The sequence below is a fragment of the Setaria viridis genome, chromosome 1, assembly GCF_005286985.2.
Source record: "Setaria viridis chromosome 1, Setaria_viridis_v4.0, whole genome shotgun sequence".
NCBI lineage: Eukaryota > Viridiplantae > Streptophyta > Magnoliopsida > Poales > Poaceae > Setaria > Setaria viridis.
Window position 1 is genome coordinate 6393956 of NC_048263.2, and position 14122 is coordinate 6408077.

Consider the following 14122-nt stretch of genomic DNA (forward strand, 5'->3'; position numbering starts at 1 on the left):
ATGAGCTCAATAGGAAATTTCCTGCTTGCCAAAACGGGAGTAGTGCAGGCCAACCCCATCACCACCCCCATCCCATCTGAGCAAGCAGGTGGCATCATGCAGTCCCCATCAAGTCAAGCAAGCAAGCAACCCAGCCACTGCGATTCAATGTGCGCTAGCAGCAGCTAGCTAGGGTTTCCCGGGTCGTCACCTGCCATAAGCGGGAGGCGTCCCCCTCGTGGCCTCCGCGAGAACCTGCCCAGATCGGCAATGACGGAGGGGACCGGGCGGGGCCACGCCGTCAGAGGGCGGTTACAACTCCGCGTACACTGAGAGGACACTGAGCTCACCTCGACGTTGCTTTCCATGGTGCCTTGTGCGGCCATGCAGATCGGTGCTTGCCGCGCGCGAGAGAGTTCATGCTCATCAGATCACACGCCTCCTCGCACAGGCCCTCACTGCACAAGCTGCAACGAGAGGACGCATGATTAATTGTGCTGTGAAGTGCAGAGCCTGCATTGCAGCACTCCCATGCATATGAACCATGAGCGGGTAGCCTGTGTCTGATGATCTGAAGAATAAACGAGCCTGTTCGATCTGAAGATCGGGTGTGCGTCACAGGGCTCGTGCATCTGTGCAGGAACGCATCATGGTATATGCAGAGATGTGAAAGAAGCGTATGCATGTATCATATATGCGTGGACCGGTCGTGCTCATGATTTTGGGTGTTTCTCTCACTCGCTTTGACTCGTTTGAGTGGCTCTCAGTCTCAGGTAATCAGGCCCCTGTATGTAAACACACATGAGATATACTTAGTGTTTCTAATCCCTCACTAACTTTTGATAGATTGCCTTATGGTTATGCGTTATACTAATAATAACTCAAAATATTCTAGCGATGGAATTCCATCGTGAATCATTTATGCTTGCCTGCTTTAAGATATGATGACTAATCGAACAATCTCAATCTTTGGGGGAAAAGAGTTTACACCGCAGTAGTAAAAGCAAATTCCTGAAAAGGTTTTTGACACCCATCTATGCTCATATAGTTTGGTGAAGTTGTGGTTGCAAGCGGACGGGTGCTCCCATCGTGGGCGCCACCTGCCCAGGCTCGAACCCGGTGTGTCGCACTAATAAAATCCCCCTTCTAGCGCGACTAGGGTTTGGAGGGTTTTTTCGCGGCCGAAAGCCGATTACACTTCCTGCTTCCTCTTAATGAAAAACCGTGGGGACGGTCTTCCCCCCCCGGCCACGTTTTTTTACGTTGTGGTTGCAAAACAAATTGATAAGGTGTTCAAAGGTAAGGTAGAGGTGATTTCAAGCGTGATCAATGACGTCATTGAGGAGGTGCAGTGCTGGATTGTCACGATGGCGAGCATGGTTGGCTTGTCGTTTTTAACCTCTCCAAACGGCTAGTTTTTTGTTGTGCTAGTTGTAGGCCGTTTCTTCTTTTTCCTTACGCTGTAACTTTTTCCGCACTTTGGTGCGAGATCGCGGTGCGTTATGTAAAACTCCTGTTCCTTTTTAATAAAAATGCTTGCCTTGGTAACTTCTCTGAGATAAAATATATATTCAATTTAATCTGTAGACTCTTTATGTATTTGGTAAATTTGTGCCAAACTAAAGCTTGGAAATATCAATACTAACCACATATACATAGCAGATGGCCAATCTGCAGCAAGCAAAAATAAAAAGCACATTAGTAAAAAAATTAGCATGTACGCGCTCCATCACAATCAAAGATAGGTCACTGCTGACGAGTGGCATTTCCTGTGGCAGAAGGGTAACTCGAGAGGCTGCCCGCGGCCACCCCTATGCACCTTGCTCTCCTTCTATAAATGTCTCTCCTTCTGCCCCTCCAGCCTTTGCCTTTCAAGCAAGCACCTCTACAAGGTATGCACCCCCATAGCTCTTAGTCCTCTCTCTCCCTCCCTAGCTCCCTCCATCTACTCCTCTCCGATTATTTCAAGAAAAATGTAGCCTTTTCTAGTTCTTCATCCTTCGCAATGAAACTAGATAAAATTTCTACTTCTGATTGCGCCCCCTTTTATGTGTTAGGTTTTCTTTGTGTGACTGCTAATAGGTTCATTTTGAGCTCATGCATATGCCTCATGCTACTTACTCCAAACAAGATTTTCAATTCGTGTTCGTCCATTACTGCGTTAACCCCTTTGTTTTCTGCTTCCTCATGCAGGCAAAAAGCGCTTTGCATCCTGATCTCCCTGGCAGATAGCTCTAGCGAGAGATCGACGTGCTGCTTGGATCAATCGTAGCCGGCCGGGTGCCATGGGTCGCGGGAAGATCGAGATCAAGAGGATCGAGAACTCTACGAACCGGCAGGTCACCTTCTCCAAGCGCCGGGGCGGGCTGCTCAAGAAGGCCAACGAGCTCGCCGTGCTGTGCGACGCGCGCGTCGGCGTCGTCATCTTCTCCAGCACCGGCAAGATGTTCGAGTACTGCAGCCCTGCCTGCAGGTTAGATCCACATCCCGAGCCGCCGATCGATTGGTCTCTTGTTTCTCAAACACAGTTCATTTCTTCAGAATTTTTCTGCCTTGTGTTTAGGGCTTTGCACAAGTACAATCAGTCACTGTTCTTTCAGATATTCCCTTGGTTTTTAATTTCCTGGCTCAAGAATTTCAGATCAATGATGATCCATATATGCGCAGATCTCATGAACGAATTCCCCCTTTTCTTTGATTCTCCCAGCGATCTGTATGTACAGAATAATGGAGTATATCCCTTGATTGTTTTTTTATTGTTTGCTGAATTGCAAAGAGTTCATGGTCAAAATAGGCATCACATATCCCCCTTCTGCTCTTTGTAATTTGTTGAGAACTAGCTAATTGCACACTTATTTTCACTACAAGAATTAGGAAGTTATGCTTCTTCTAACTGAGAATTTGGGAATTATTGATTGATCTTACATGGTGTACATAAAGCGTCTATTATGCGAGAAATTTGCATGATCCTATGTTCTCAAGTATCAATCTAGGAAAAATATATTAGCTACCTTTGTTTCCTCATCAGCTCTCATGATGCAAAAGTGAAGTGGTTTATTAAGCAAGTTAATCATATAAGCACTGAGACGGCAGATTAGAATGTGTGTACTCTGATTTCTTGGTTTAGCGTGTATTTTAACTTTTAAGTAGCCTACGAACCTAAGATCTTATAATCCGTGCAAAACCTGAAATTCCAGATCCATGTTGATGCTAGCAGTTAAATTAATCAAACAAAATTCCAGAGATGATAAATTCCATCGAGTAATTTTCTTACTGAGATTCATCATTAGCCACCGATGCTTAGCTATGATGAGTGCATCTGTAAATCGCATTCAGATAATTAAATTACAGACTTTCTGACATGCATACATATATGTTTGTTACGACGATGTTTGACAAGTTAAATTCAATTTATCAGCTTGAAGGAGCTGATTGAGCAGTATCAGCACGCTACCAACACCCACTTTGAGGAGATGAACCAGGATCAGGTAGCTTGAACACCAAACAAATTAAGAACTACCAGTAATTTAACTGCTTATAATTTATATATGCACGCTGTATGATCCGTCCGAGTTTGTGCAGCAAGTATTTGTGGAGATGACGCAGATGAAGAACGAGATGGACAAGCTGGAGACGGGCATCAGGAGGTACAGCGGCGACGACCTCTCCTCCCTCACCCTCGACGACATCAACGACCTCGAGCAGCAGCTTGAGTACGCCGTCAACAAAGTTCGCGCAAGAAAGGTATTGCTGGTTGCGATTCTTGTCTTGGCACTAGTTCTATTCTATCACAGTCGTAAATACTACCACCTGAATGAACTGATCATTGTCTGAATCCTTATACGACTCTTGCAGCATCAGCTCCTGAACCAACAGCTTGACAACCTGCGTCGCAAGGTAATCCACAATCCAACAACAGGCGTATACGCATGATCATATGAGTGATATCTGTCTGTTCTGAATGCAATTTGGTCTATCAATGGTCAGGAGCACATCTTGGAAGACCAGAACACCTTCCTGTACCGCATGGTACGTGATCCAGAAATGTTCTTCCTTCTGTTCTTCAAGCTTAATTGTATATATGTTGTGTTGTTCTGCTGCTCATGCATGATCGTGGATGTGATGGTGTTGTTTCAGATCCACGAGAACCAGCAGGCGGCGCTGGGCGCCGAGGTGAAGCTGGGGGAGATGGCGCCGCTGGCGATGCTGCCGCCGCCGGCGTTCGGGGCGCCGCACCCCGGCTGCTACTACGGCGGCGAGTCGTCGAGCACGGCGCCGCAGCTGCACCCCGACGTCGGGTTCCGGCTGCAGCCGGCGCAGCCCAACCTGCAGCAGGACCCGGCGTGCGGCGGCCTCCATGGCCACGGCCTGCAGCTGTGGTAAGCCGTCAGCCCAGCACCGCCATGCACACATCTGATCAATCAGGTGTGTATTTTTACATCATGAAGCATCAATTCATACTACCTGGCAAGATTGTTTTTTCTTTCTTTCTGCTTTTATCCTATAAATCTGTGGTTAATTCTTTCTTTGTTGCAGATGAACTGTCCATGGGGAAGGAGAAGACTATCATGCATGGCGGAAGAGGAGTCTGGGTGTTCTTCAGAGAGCTCATACATATCAGTGTTGGCATCTGAAAAGATATACATATGTATGTAGCAGTGTATCTGGGTAATTCAGTTGTGCGTCTAAGATATAGCAGCCTGATTGGTTGGACATGACGAACCTGGTGTGATTGAGCTAGTAGGTTTGTGAACCCTGTCAGTGCAATGGTAATAATAATAACAGTAATTATGGTCCAATTGAGTGTTTATATGAGTACGATGATATTTTTTTGAAACTGTGAGTATGGTGATTAGAATCATAGAGTGAGTATGACGATGATTAAAATCGTAGAGGGTGAAGTATTTTTTCCATAAGACGCAAGAGAGAAGTGCATCTTTGTGCTAAAGGAGAAAAGAAAGAGTTTGTTATACACAGTTTAACGAAGAGCACCTTACGCTCAGGCTGACCCCACGAGCTCCAGGAACCCCGCAAGGCGCAAAGGAGCAGCTGATGCCTGATGGGACCTTGTGTGTTCGTATCAAATTAAATGGCAAGAACAACAAAGGTCCAGGATTTGAACAGTATGGCAAGCGGCGTGGATTCTCTAACTTGCTGAAGCAAAGTCACAAGTGACTTCCCCCTCTTGGATGCCACCCATTCTTCATCCAACGGTTGCTGTAGGTTTTAGCCTTTCTCAATGCATAACAGGAGAAAGAAATGTAAGCTGCTCTTCAGCCGCTAGACACAATTTTCTCTCTTTTGCAACCAGTTTCAGCAAAAAAGAAAAAATATTAAATAAATGGTTGGGTCATGCTGAAGAAAGGCAACAAATGCAGCGTGACAAGCTAAATATTATGCATAATACAAATAAGTTGGCTATTGGTGGATGAAGCACTTGATTGGCTTGGTAAATAAATAGAGGAATTTTTTTTTTGCATCTACTAGTATATTGGGCAATATATATAGTGTCCAGCCTTAGATTCAATACGATTACGACGAAGATTTGCTTAATGCTAGTTCAATAAAAAAATCAAAGTGACATAGAACTTACTTCAACAAGACATGAAATTGTTGAAATTACTAAACTGAAATGTTTGTTTAATTCTGGTTATTTGGAGTTTTTTTTTGCGATCCTGGTTATTTGGAGTATGAAAGTGTTCAAAATGCTAAAGTCAAATACCTCATTAATTCTGCACTAAAACAAAGTGTTTGTATATGTCTTCGAACTAATTCCTGCATGTTTGTAGTCTCCATTCCGAGATGGGCTCGTTTCCCTGCTTAACTGGGCCTTTATTTGGGCTAAAACATCATCTAGGCTGACTTCTTGTGAGTTGAGGAAGCTAAAATCTTTAAACAGCCGTTGGATGGAGAATAAGGGGGGTGTTTGGGAGCACTCCACTCCACAAAAAATTGCTCCACTCCACCAACTTCGAAAATTTCGCAGCCAAACGCGTCTAGCCCCAGCGACCCCGGCTCCAGAAAAAAGGTGGAGCAGGGGGTAGATCCACGTTTTTTGTGGAGTACCTCAAGAGGTGCTCCAAAAAACCCATGTACAGACCTCCTCGTGGAGTTGGTGGGTATTTACCCACCATTACCACTCGTTACACAGTAACGGTTCGCGAAAACGAAACAAAAACGGTCATCCCGTCGCCCCGTCCCACCCGCGTGCCGCCCCCGCCCGCCCGCCGGCCGCGCGCCGCCCGCCCGCCCGCCGGCCGCCCGCCGCGCCGCATGCCCGCCGCCCGCCGCGTCGCATGCCCGCCTGCCCGGCCGCCGGCCGCGCGCCGCCCGCCCGCCGATCTCCCCCGCGGCGGCGCGGCCGGGTGACCTCCCCGCGGACGGCTCCCTCTGGAAACTGAGAAGAGAAGAGGAGTGGAGAGAGAGGAAGAAGAGAGGAAGAAGAGAGGAAAAAATAAAAGAGTATGACACGTGGGTCCGTTCTCAAAGGCTAAAATAGACCATTCACAACAAGTGCTCATATTTTTGGAGCTGGAGCACTGCCATCAGCCAAACACCTGCAACAGCTCCATGTTTTTTTAGAGTTGGTGGAGTGGAGCTAGGAAAGTGTGGAGCTAGTGGAGTGGAGCTGGTTTTTCTGGAGTGGAGTGCTCCAAACAGGTCCTAAGTGCCACCCGAGCAGGGGAGCGTCACATAACTTTGCTTTAGCAAGTCAGAGAATCCACGCCGTACTGCAAGAGGTCTCTCCTCCTCGGCTTCTCCAGCTTTCTTCTTGTGAAAAGGAAAGCTTGACTTTGCAAGTGACCGAGTGAGCTCTTGCAGTCTTTTCTTGACGATCAGCTGTACATGCTCGCCTCCTTCTCCTTGCTCACCCTCTCAAGAAGGATGAAAGATCGCATTCCTGGGCATTTTTTGGTAAGTTGGGGGGGGGGGGGTGTTAAGGCATGCGTTTGCATTTTTTATAAGTATTTTTTCTATACTGAAAGCATTAATACTCAATTTATCCTATATGCAAATTTCTGTTAATTATACGTACCATAAGCTATATATTTTGATGGCCGTGCTCCAGCTAGTCATTATGATGTGACAAAAAAATATGTTTACCTCATGGCATAAATTTTTTTTTTACCCGGCCCACCCAAGGCCTGAAGCCCGAGCCGCTTCCGGCCCATAAAGCCGAAAATGGAGGCCCGCTAGCCTTACTCACAACAGTTTGCAGCCCAGAATAACCGGGAAACCTATCTAGCTACTTCCTTCTTGCGCGGTCGTGGTGGTGGTGCGGCGTCGCCGTCTCCGGCCTCTTGGCGCCGCCCGCGGCACGGCCATGGTGGTGGTGCGGCGTCGCCGCGTCCTTCTTGATCATCTCGGCGCGCTGGTCGATGGAAAAGGGCAAGCCCATGCCCATGGCGTCGCCGAACAACCGCAACGACCTTGTTGAGGTAGATAGTACTTGTGCTTCAATGCATCACTCTGTGTTTTTTTTTCTGAAAGGAAGTTAATTTCATCTTCGGGTTGGATGTTTTTCAGATTCCGAGTGAGGAAACCAGCCGGCCCAGAGGCTCTGATCACGGCTTGCTACAGCGCTGCTCTGTTTAACTCATCCAAAGTTGGGAGCTTCAGGAAGCAGGCCAAGGACCTTTCAAGGCTTCTCCTCCTCCAGGTCCAGGAAGGCCGCGGGACCAGAGCAACTCTGCTTGATGCGAGGGTTCAGCTGGCTGCTCAGAGTGCACGTACTGATTTCAGCTTGCTTGATGAGAAGATCCTCTTGGGCTCTTGGCGCTCAGTTGTGTTGGTTCAGTTGAAATCACCAAAGTCTCCGGCACTGACTGTATTGCAGCCTTCTTCGCACTGCACACTTCAATTGAGTATCTTCTGTCTTGTACGCATGTAAGGCTGATTTTGCTGTGCGTTTTTCTTCATACATACAGTTAGCTACTATGGATACCATGTCAATTGACTATTTTATGTCTGTGCTTCCGTGTCGTCCCTGATTTGAAAGAAAGTAACAATCCTGAATCATCTCAAATTTGGTTCAAAGAATACAATTTTAATCATGCTATGCATAGTGAGCTGGAGTGTCTAGGAGTAAATTGACTCTATAGGGCCATAGGGGTGTAGGGCGGCTTCTAATGGCTGACATTTCATCTTTTTTGTTGCTTGTTGCTTCTAAACTGCTCATCACTTTCTAAGTTTCATTTGATGAAAGCAATCAGGCATGATTATTCTGTGTTTCCACCACAATGTGCTACTATGATTACCATGCAACTTAATTATTCGGTGTGCATAGTCCCAGGTCGAGACGTACATACCTTTTCTTTTAAGTTAATAAGAGAAGAGCTTCTGAATTTTCTCCAGTTTGTTCGCGCAATAGTACTTGAATTGCGCTATGCATAATAGTGTGAAGTTTTAGGGCTACAACTCTATCTACAGGAGGACTTATTCTGATTGACTCTCTGTCCAGGTTGGAATTGGAGATACGGATGCCACAAAAAGTTCTTCTCATGGGACATGTTGATGTCAATGAAGCTGATCCTGAAGAAAACACTGCAATACTTGTGCCTCGGTGTTAGCTCAAGAACACAGGAGCCAGGGTATCCTCGCCTTAAAGCCTGCTCTGTTAACCGTTAAATTATAGCATAGGTCTTTAGCTCTTTCCAGTTCTACTTTAGTTATCTTTTGTCTTTCTGCAGGATCGTGTGGTTTCTGCTGAACAATGGTGCTGGAGTTTTCAAGGGGAAAAACATACATTGTATTATGCCAGTAATAAAGTGTGTACACTTGCCTGAGATTTTCTTCTTTCCTCTGTCAGATCATCAGTTCCCAATATCTCCACCTATCTCCAATATCAACGAGGACTCGCCTCAGGTTGATGCAAGCAGCAAGAGCAATACTGAAAGCCAGCAGGATGGTGATGCTTGCAGAAGTAGAAGCCAAAATGTTCCTGTATTCATAAGGCATTTTCTGGATTGATTGTATTGACACTCAACATGGATGAATCTTCAGAACATATGATGAACTTGTATGAACAGAAGACGAAGACAAAAATCGCAAATAGGTATTTCTCAGATGGGCTGGAAAAAAAATCGAGACCGAGCGCACCTTACGGTTCTATGGGATAGCGCGAAATGCTGAAGTCCATCTTTGTGGCCGGCTGCTCGGGGGAAAGTAAGTTCAAGATAATGTTCTTGTGTCATTGTAGAACTTGCCTTTTTGTTAATGTTTTCTTTTCACTAATAGTAAAATTGTGTATATTTCAGGACTGATACCCTGGAGAATTACGTCAGTGATAATGGAGAGAACTTCTCAGTGGAGGTTACTTTACCAGATGGAAATGTTTCATTGGATATGACTAAGCTAGGATGCTTAATCCTATTAACTCCCTAAATGCTTCACGCATGCATTTGCTTAGTCCAAGAGCTGGAATGGAGACATTACAATGAATGATTTAAAGTAACCAGCATGGATGTGCAGAGGCGGAGCTTGGCCTGAGAAATAGGAGGCAGAGGCGGAGGATAGTTATGGCCAAGGTGGGCCATGGGCCCCCTGCTTTTGTATTTTCCCTTTGAGTAACAGTGATTTGTGCAACTTAATTAAGCACTTACCAGTAGAAATGGCCGTGCGTTGATATGGATCCTTACTTGCTCTCATGTTATTATTCGCTTGTTCCTAATATGGACCCACACATGGAAATAAAAAAAATTCACCGCTTAACCTTCGCTCTATCCATTCCTTCGATTTCCCCCGTACTCATCGTCATCCAGCCAGTCGTTGCCTCTTTGTCCATCGGCGCCACCCGCATCTTGCCCCATCCTCACCGTCGCCCAGGCACTGCGCATCTTGCCGTCCTCACCGTCGCCTAGGCAAGCGCTTGTCCTCCCGTGCCTAAGCTCATTCCCGCTTCAAACGCTAGGCCACAACGCCTCTGGCCACCATGAGCAGGAGTGAGTTCTCCTCTTCTTCTCGTTTCCATCCACCTCCCTTCTATAATCCACTCCAAATCGTTCCAATCAAGTGCACAATCGAACCCCCAATTGCTAGATGTGGAGGCCTTAGTTCCGGATCCAAAGAGGATGGACATCATTGATGGGAGGGAGGTGTGAGGTCCCTGCCTCTGCCCCTGTTTGCGTTGCCTACCGATTGCCGCTGCCCCCTCTCTTGGCGCCATGCCCTCGCTGGCACATGGCTCTACTTGGTTGACTGCAAGGAGGCACTCGGGTCCTTATTTCCTTTCCCCTTCCTCCTCTCTCCTTCACCCCTTAGGTCCAGGTGGCGGGTAGGGCATGCAGTCCGAGGGAGCAGCTGCCCGCCAGGGCGAGCGACAGTAGTGCTTGGTGAGCGTGGGGTGGGTTGGCCACGCGAGCGACGGGATATATTGCCTTGCTAAATTTCTCACATGTTGACCAAAATAATTGAATCTTTCGCCATTAGAGAACTCAATCACCACATAATCATTATGTTACAAATATCTAGGAAATCATCTAAAACCCAAAAGATCCAGATCGACGCATAAGCCACAATTTTCCTGACCAAGCATCCCGTGAATTATCCAATCAACCCCCCCCCCAAATCAGATTTGCAGAATATACAGAGGAAAGAGAGAAGAGCAGGGGTAGTAGAATGCGTTCGGTGAGGAGCTTCCAGGCCCAGCCGATGGCCTCCTCCTTGAAGTAGTCGCCGAAGGATCAGTTCCTGAGCATCTCAAAGAAGGTGTGGTGGTAGGTGTCCTTCCCCACATTGTCGAGGTTGTTGCGCTTCCCCCAGCACGGATGCACTTCTGGGTGTTGCAGGCGTGGCGAGCGGCGAGTCCGGGGCAGCCATGCCGAGGAAGACCAGCTTGAACTGGTTCATCCCGACATTGGCGAATAGCAGCGTGGGGTCGTCGACGGGGACCGTGGGGCTCGACGGCCAACGGGTGTGCGACTTGGACTCGAAGTAGTCGACGAACGTCTTGCGGACCCAATTGGCTGGCCACTTCAGCGACGGCGACGCCATCCGGGCAGTGGTGGTGGATGCGGAGAAGGGGAAGGATAGGCGGATTGCGGCGGCGGGACTTTTTTGCAAAATCATCGAGACATATTCCAAGGACTGCGGGTTGATTATGAAAAAGTTGAATTTTGTTTTTGCAAAACAACCATGACGGTTGGAAGAAACAACCACGCTTTAATATTAGGTAAAGATATTGCTCATTCCTTTTACTGAATGTTGTTGGCCCCCTCTGGATATTAGCTCAAGCTCCGCCACTGATAGGATAGGAGGGGCCAGTTCATGTAACTGACCAATTAATCACCATTGTACAGTAGCAAATTTACTGTTCAATTAGTGGAGAAATACAGAGGGGTTGGTATGGCCTACCTTGTTGTCTACAAAGTTCCGCCCCTGTGGATGTGAGCACGAACCATAATCATTCTCCCAACCTTGGTGACTTGGTGACCAAATCCTCTTTCCAACCAGAAAGTTGATCTGCAGTCTGATTGATGATTGGATGAAGTTGTTGCTTTGTCAGTTTGAAAGTCAACAGTTTTCACCCACAGGTAGTCAAGTATATAGGCTTTTTTGGCATGGCTCTGGAGTGAACTCCAGCAAAAATTCCAGCCAAACACCCCAGCTCCAAAACTCCATAGAGCTGCCAACTCCATGGAGTTGTAGTGCAAATGGGGGTAGAGTTTTGGAGTATCTCTTTTGCAGCTCACAAACCACCTCTTTTGAACCTCCTCGTGGAGTTGGTGGGTAACCACCAATGCCACTAGTTACACAAAAAAAGTTTCGCTTCTATTCCTCATGAGACACCCCCCCGCGCCACATCTCCCTCCCACGCGCCTGTTCCCCTGCGACTTCTTTGTTCTAGGGCCCAACCCCATGCCGTTGGTAGGGTTTCCCTGCCGCCACCCACATCGACAGCCGCCGTCCACCCCCACCGCCGACCGTCCGAGCCCCGCCCGACCGCTGATGGCCGCGCGAAGCAGTAGTGGCGGCAGCGGTTGGGCGGCCACGCTTGCTCCCTCGGCATGGCCTACCTTGTTGTCCACCAAGCTCCGCCCCTATGGATGTGAGCACGAACCAGAATCATTCTCCCAGCCTTGGTGACTTGGTGACCATATCCTCTTTCCAACCAGAAAGTTGATCTGCAATCTGATTGATGATTGGCTGAAGTTGTTGCTTTGTCAGTTTGAAAGTCAACAGTTTTCACCCTCGGGTAGTTAGGTATATAGGTCCTATTTGGCATGGCTCTGGAGCTGAACTCCAGCAACTCCAGCAAAAATTCTAGCCAAACACCCCAGCTCCAAAACTCCATAGAGCTGCCAACTCCATGGAGCTATAGTGCAAATGGGGGTGGAGTTTTGAAGCATCTCTTTTGTAGCTCCAAAACCACCTCTTTTGAACCTCTTTGTGAAGTTGGTGGGTAATTACCCACCGATGCCACTAGTCACGCAAAAAATGTTTCGCTTCTATTCCTCCCGAGACACCCCCGCGCCACATCTCCCTCCCGCGCACCTGTCCCCCGTGACTTCTCTATTCTGGCACCCAACCCCCGCCGCCGGTAGGGTTTCCCTGCCGCCACCCACACCGGCGGCCACCGTCCACCCCCGCCGTCAGTCGCCCGAGCCCCGCCCGACCGCCAGCGGCTGCGTGAAGTGGCGGCGGCGGCAGTCGGGCGGCCGCGCCTGCTCCCTCGGCGGCTGTGCGAGCTTCCTCATGGGCGCGCTGTGGTCCCGTCAGGCGCGCCACCGTGGCCCCTCCCTCACGCCGCCGGCCGGCCGCTGTCCATTCAATCCTGCGATCCGTTGTAGCTTCAAATGGCTTGTTGATCTTTGATGTTCCTGTCATTATGCTGATTATTAGTGTATTGCGCTTGAATCTAGGCTCTCTGTTCTTGACATGTGAAGGAGATGACATATGTTTGCATTCCATCTAAGTTTCCAAGGCACATTTTCAGGAGATTGATTTTTTTGTTATTGTTTTAGTCGAAATATATACGAACCTAATGCATGAGGGAGAAAGTTAACTGGCATGGATTGCATTATCAGATGTGCATTTGTGTAAAGAAAATTGTACATGCTTGTGTAAAGAAAATGGTATATATAATGATTCTGCATGTATAACAAAAGATATATGCCATGCCTTCTGAGGAAGAAGAAGATGGGATGGAGAGGATGACAAGTGGGGCCTGAATTGGGGAGCAACAATGGCAATCCACACTGAAATCGGTCTTTTTTGAGTTGAGAGCACTCTTCTGGGCAAACACCCCATCTAGACCGCTCCAACTCCACTCAGAGCTGGCTCCACCTGAAGTTCTGGAGTGGAGCAACTTCACCCAGAGTTGGAGCCAGCTTTATATTGTGTCGTTACTTGTATTTCATTCTCTATTTATTACGCTTATCTATTTCTCTTAAATTTACCCTTGGTGATGTATTTTGGATTTTTGGTAATAGGTTCCAAGGATGGAGGACAATGTTCAAAGGCTGGAAAACAGCCTGCATTGCCCACCCAAGGAGCCCAAGAGAAATCTCAGGTCGTGGTGCTCCAAAGTGCTCCAGCAGCAAAAGTGCCGCCACAATCATCAATTCCCAAGCCTCTGCCATGGGCAAATCGCCATCATCCAATGACAGTCAATCCATCCATGTCATGGATAAGAAGGGTAAGAGAATCACGTGTTAATAATTCAATGTGAGCATGATGATGCATCTTCTTGTGTTAATAGAACGGGAAGTCAAATTCCTCGCATGACGGGATCATCTGTACTTTGATAGCAGCTTTTATATGCTTCTATGTTAGCAGATTTATGTTGTATCTTAGCCGTATTCTGTATTTCATTATCTCCGCTTCCTAGGCGTATTTATATCTCTTAACTTGACCCTTGATATTTTTTGGCAATAGATTCCAAGGATGTAGGAGGATCTTCAAAGGCTGTAGGACAATCTGCATTGGCCACCCAAGAAGCCCCAGGAAGACCTACATTTGCACAACTGTTTAAAAATGCAGCGCCGCCATCGATCCCGAAACCCCCACCACCGCCATCCGAAGACGACCAGTTTACTCTTGTCATGGGTAAGAAGGGTAAAAAGAAATGGCCAAGGGGGTGAGGGTATGAAAGGGAATACCTGATGTATCTTGTCTCATTTGCATTGCCAATGTCAGTCAGTAG

General features: G+C 47.5%; 1 protein-coding gene across 1 annotated transcript; it reads left to right on the top strand.

Moving 5' to 3' along the window:
* Window positions 1–1919: 1919 nt before the first annotated feature.
* On the top strand, window positions 1920–4393 carry LOC117833918 (MADS-box protein ZMM17). The gene is made up of 6 exons (XM_072290834.1): window positions 1920–2452; window positions 3398–3467; window positions 3562–3723; window positions 3835–3876; window positions 3967–4008; window positions 4117–4393. Exons 1-6 carry the CDS (start codon window positions 2265–2267, stop codon window positions 4360–4362), a joined length of 750 nt encoding a protein of 249 aa, XP_072146935.1. The 5' UTR covers window positions 1920–2264; the 3' UTR covers window positions 4363–4393.
* Window positions 4394–14122: the final 9729 nt, after the last annotated feature.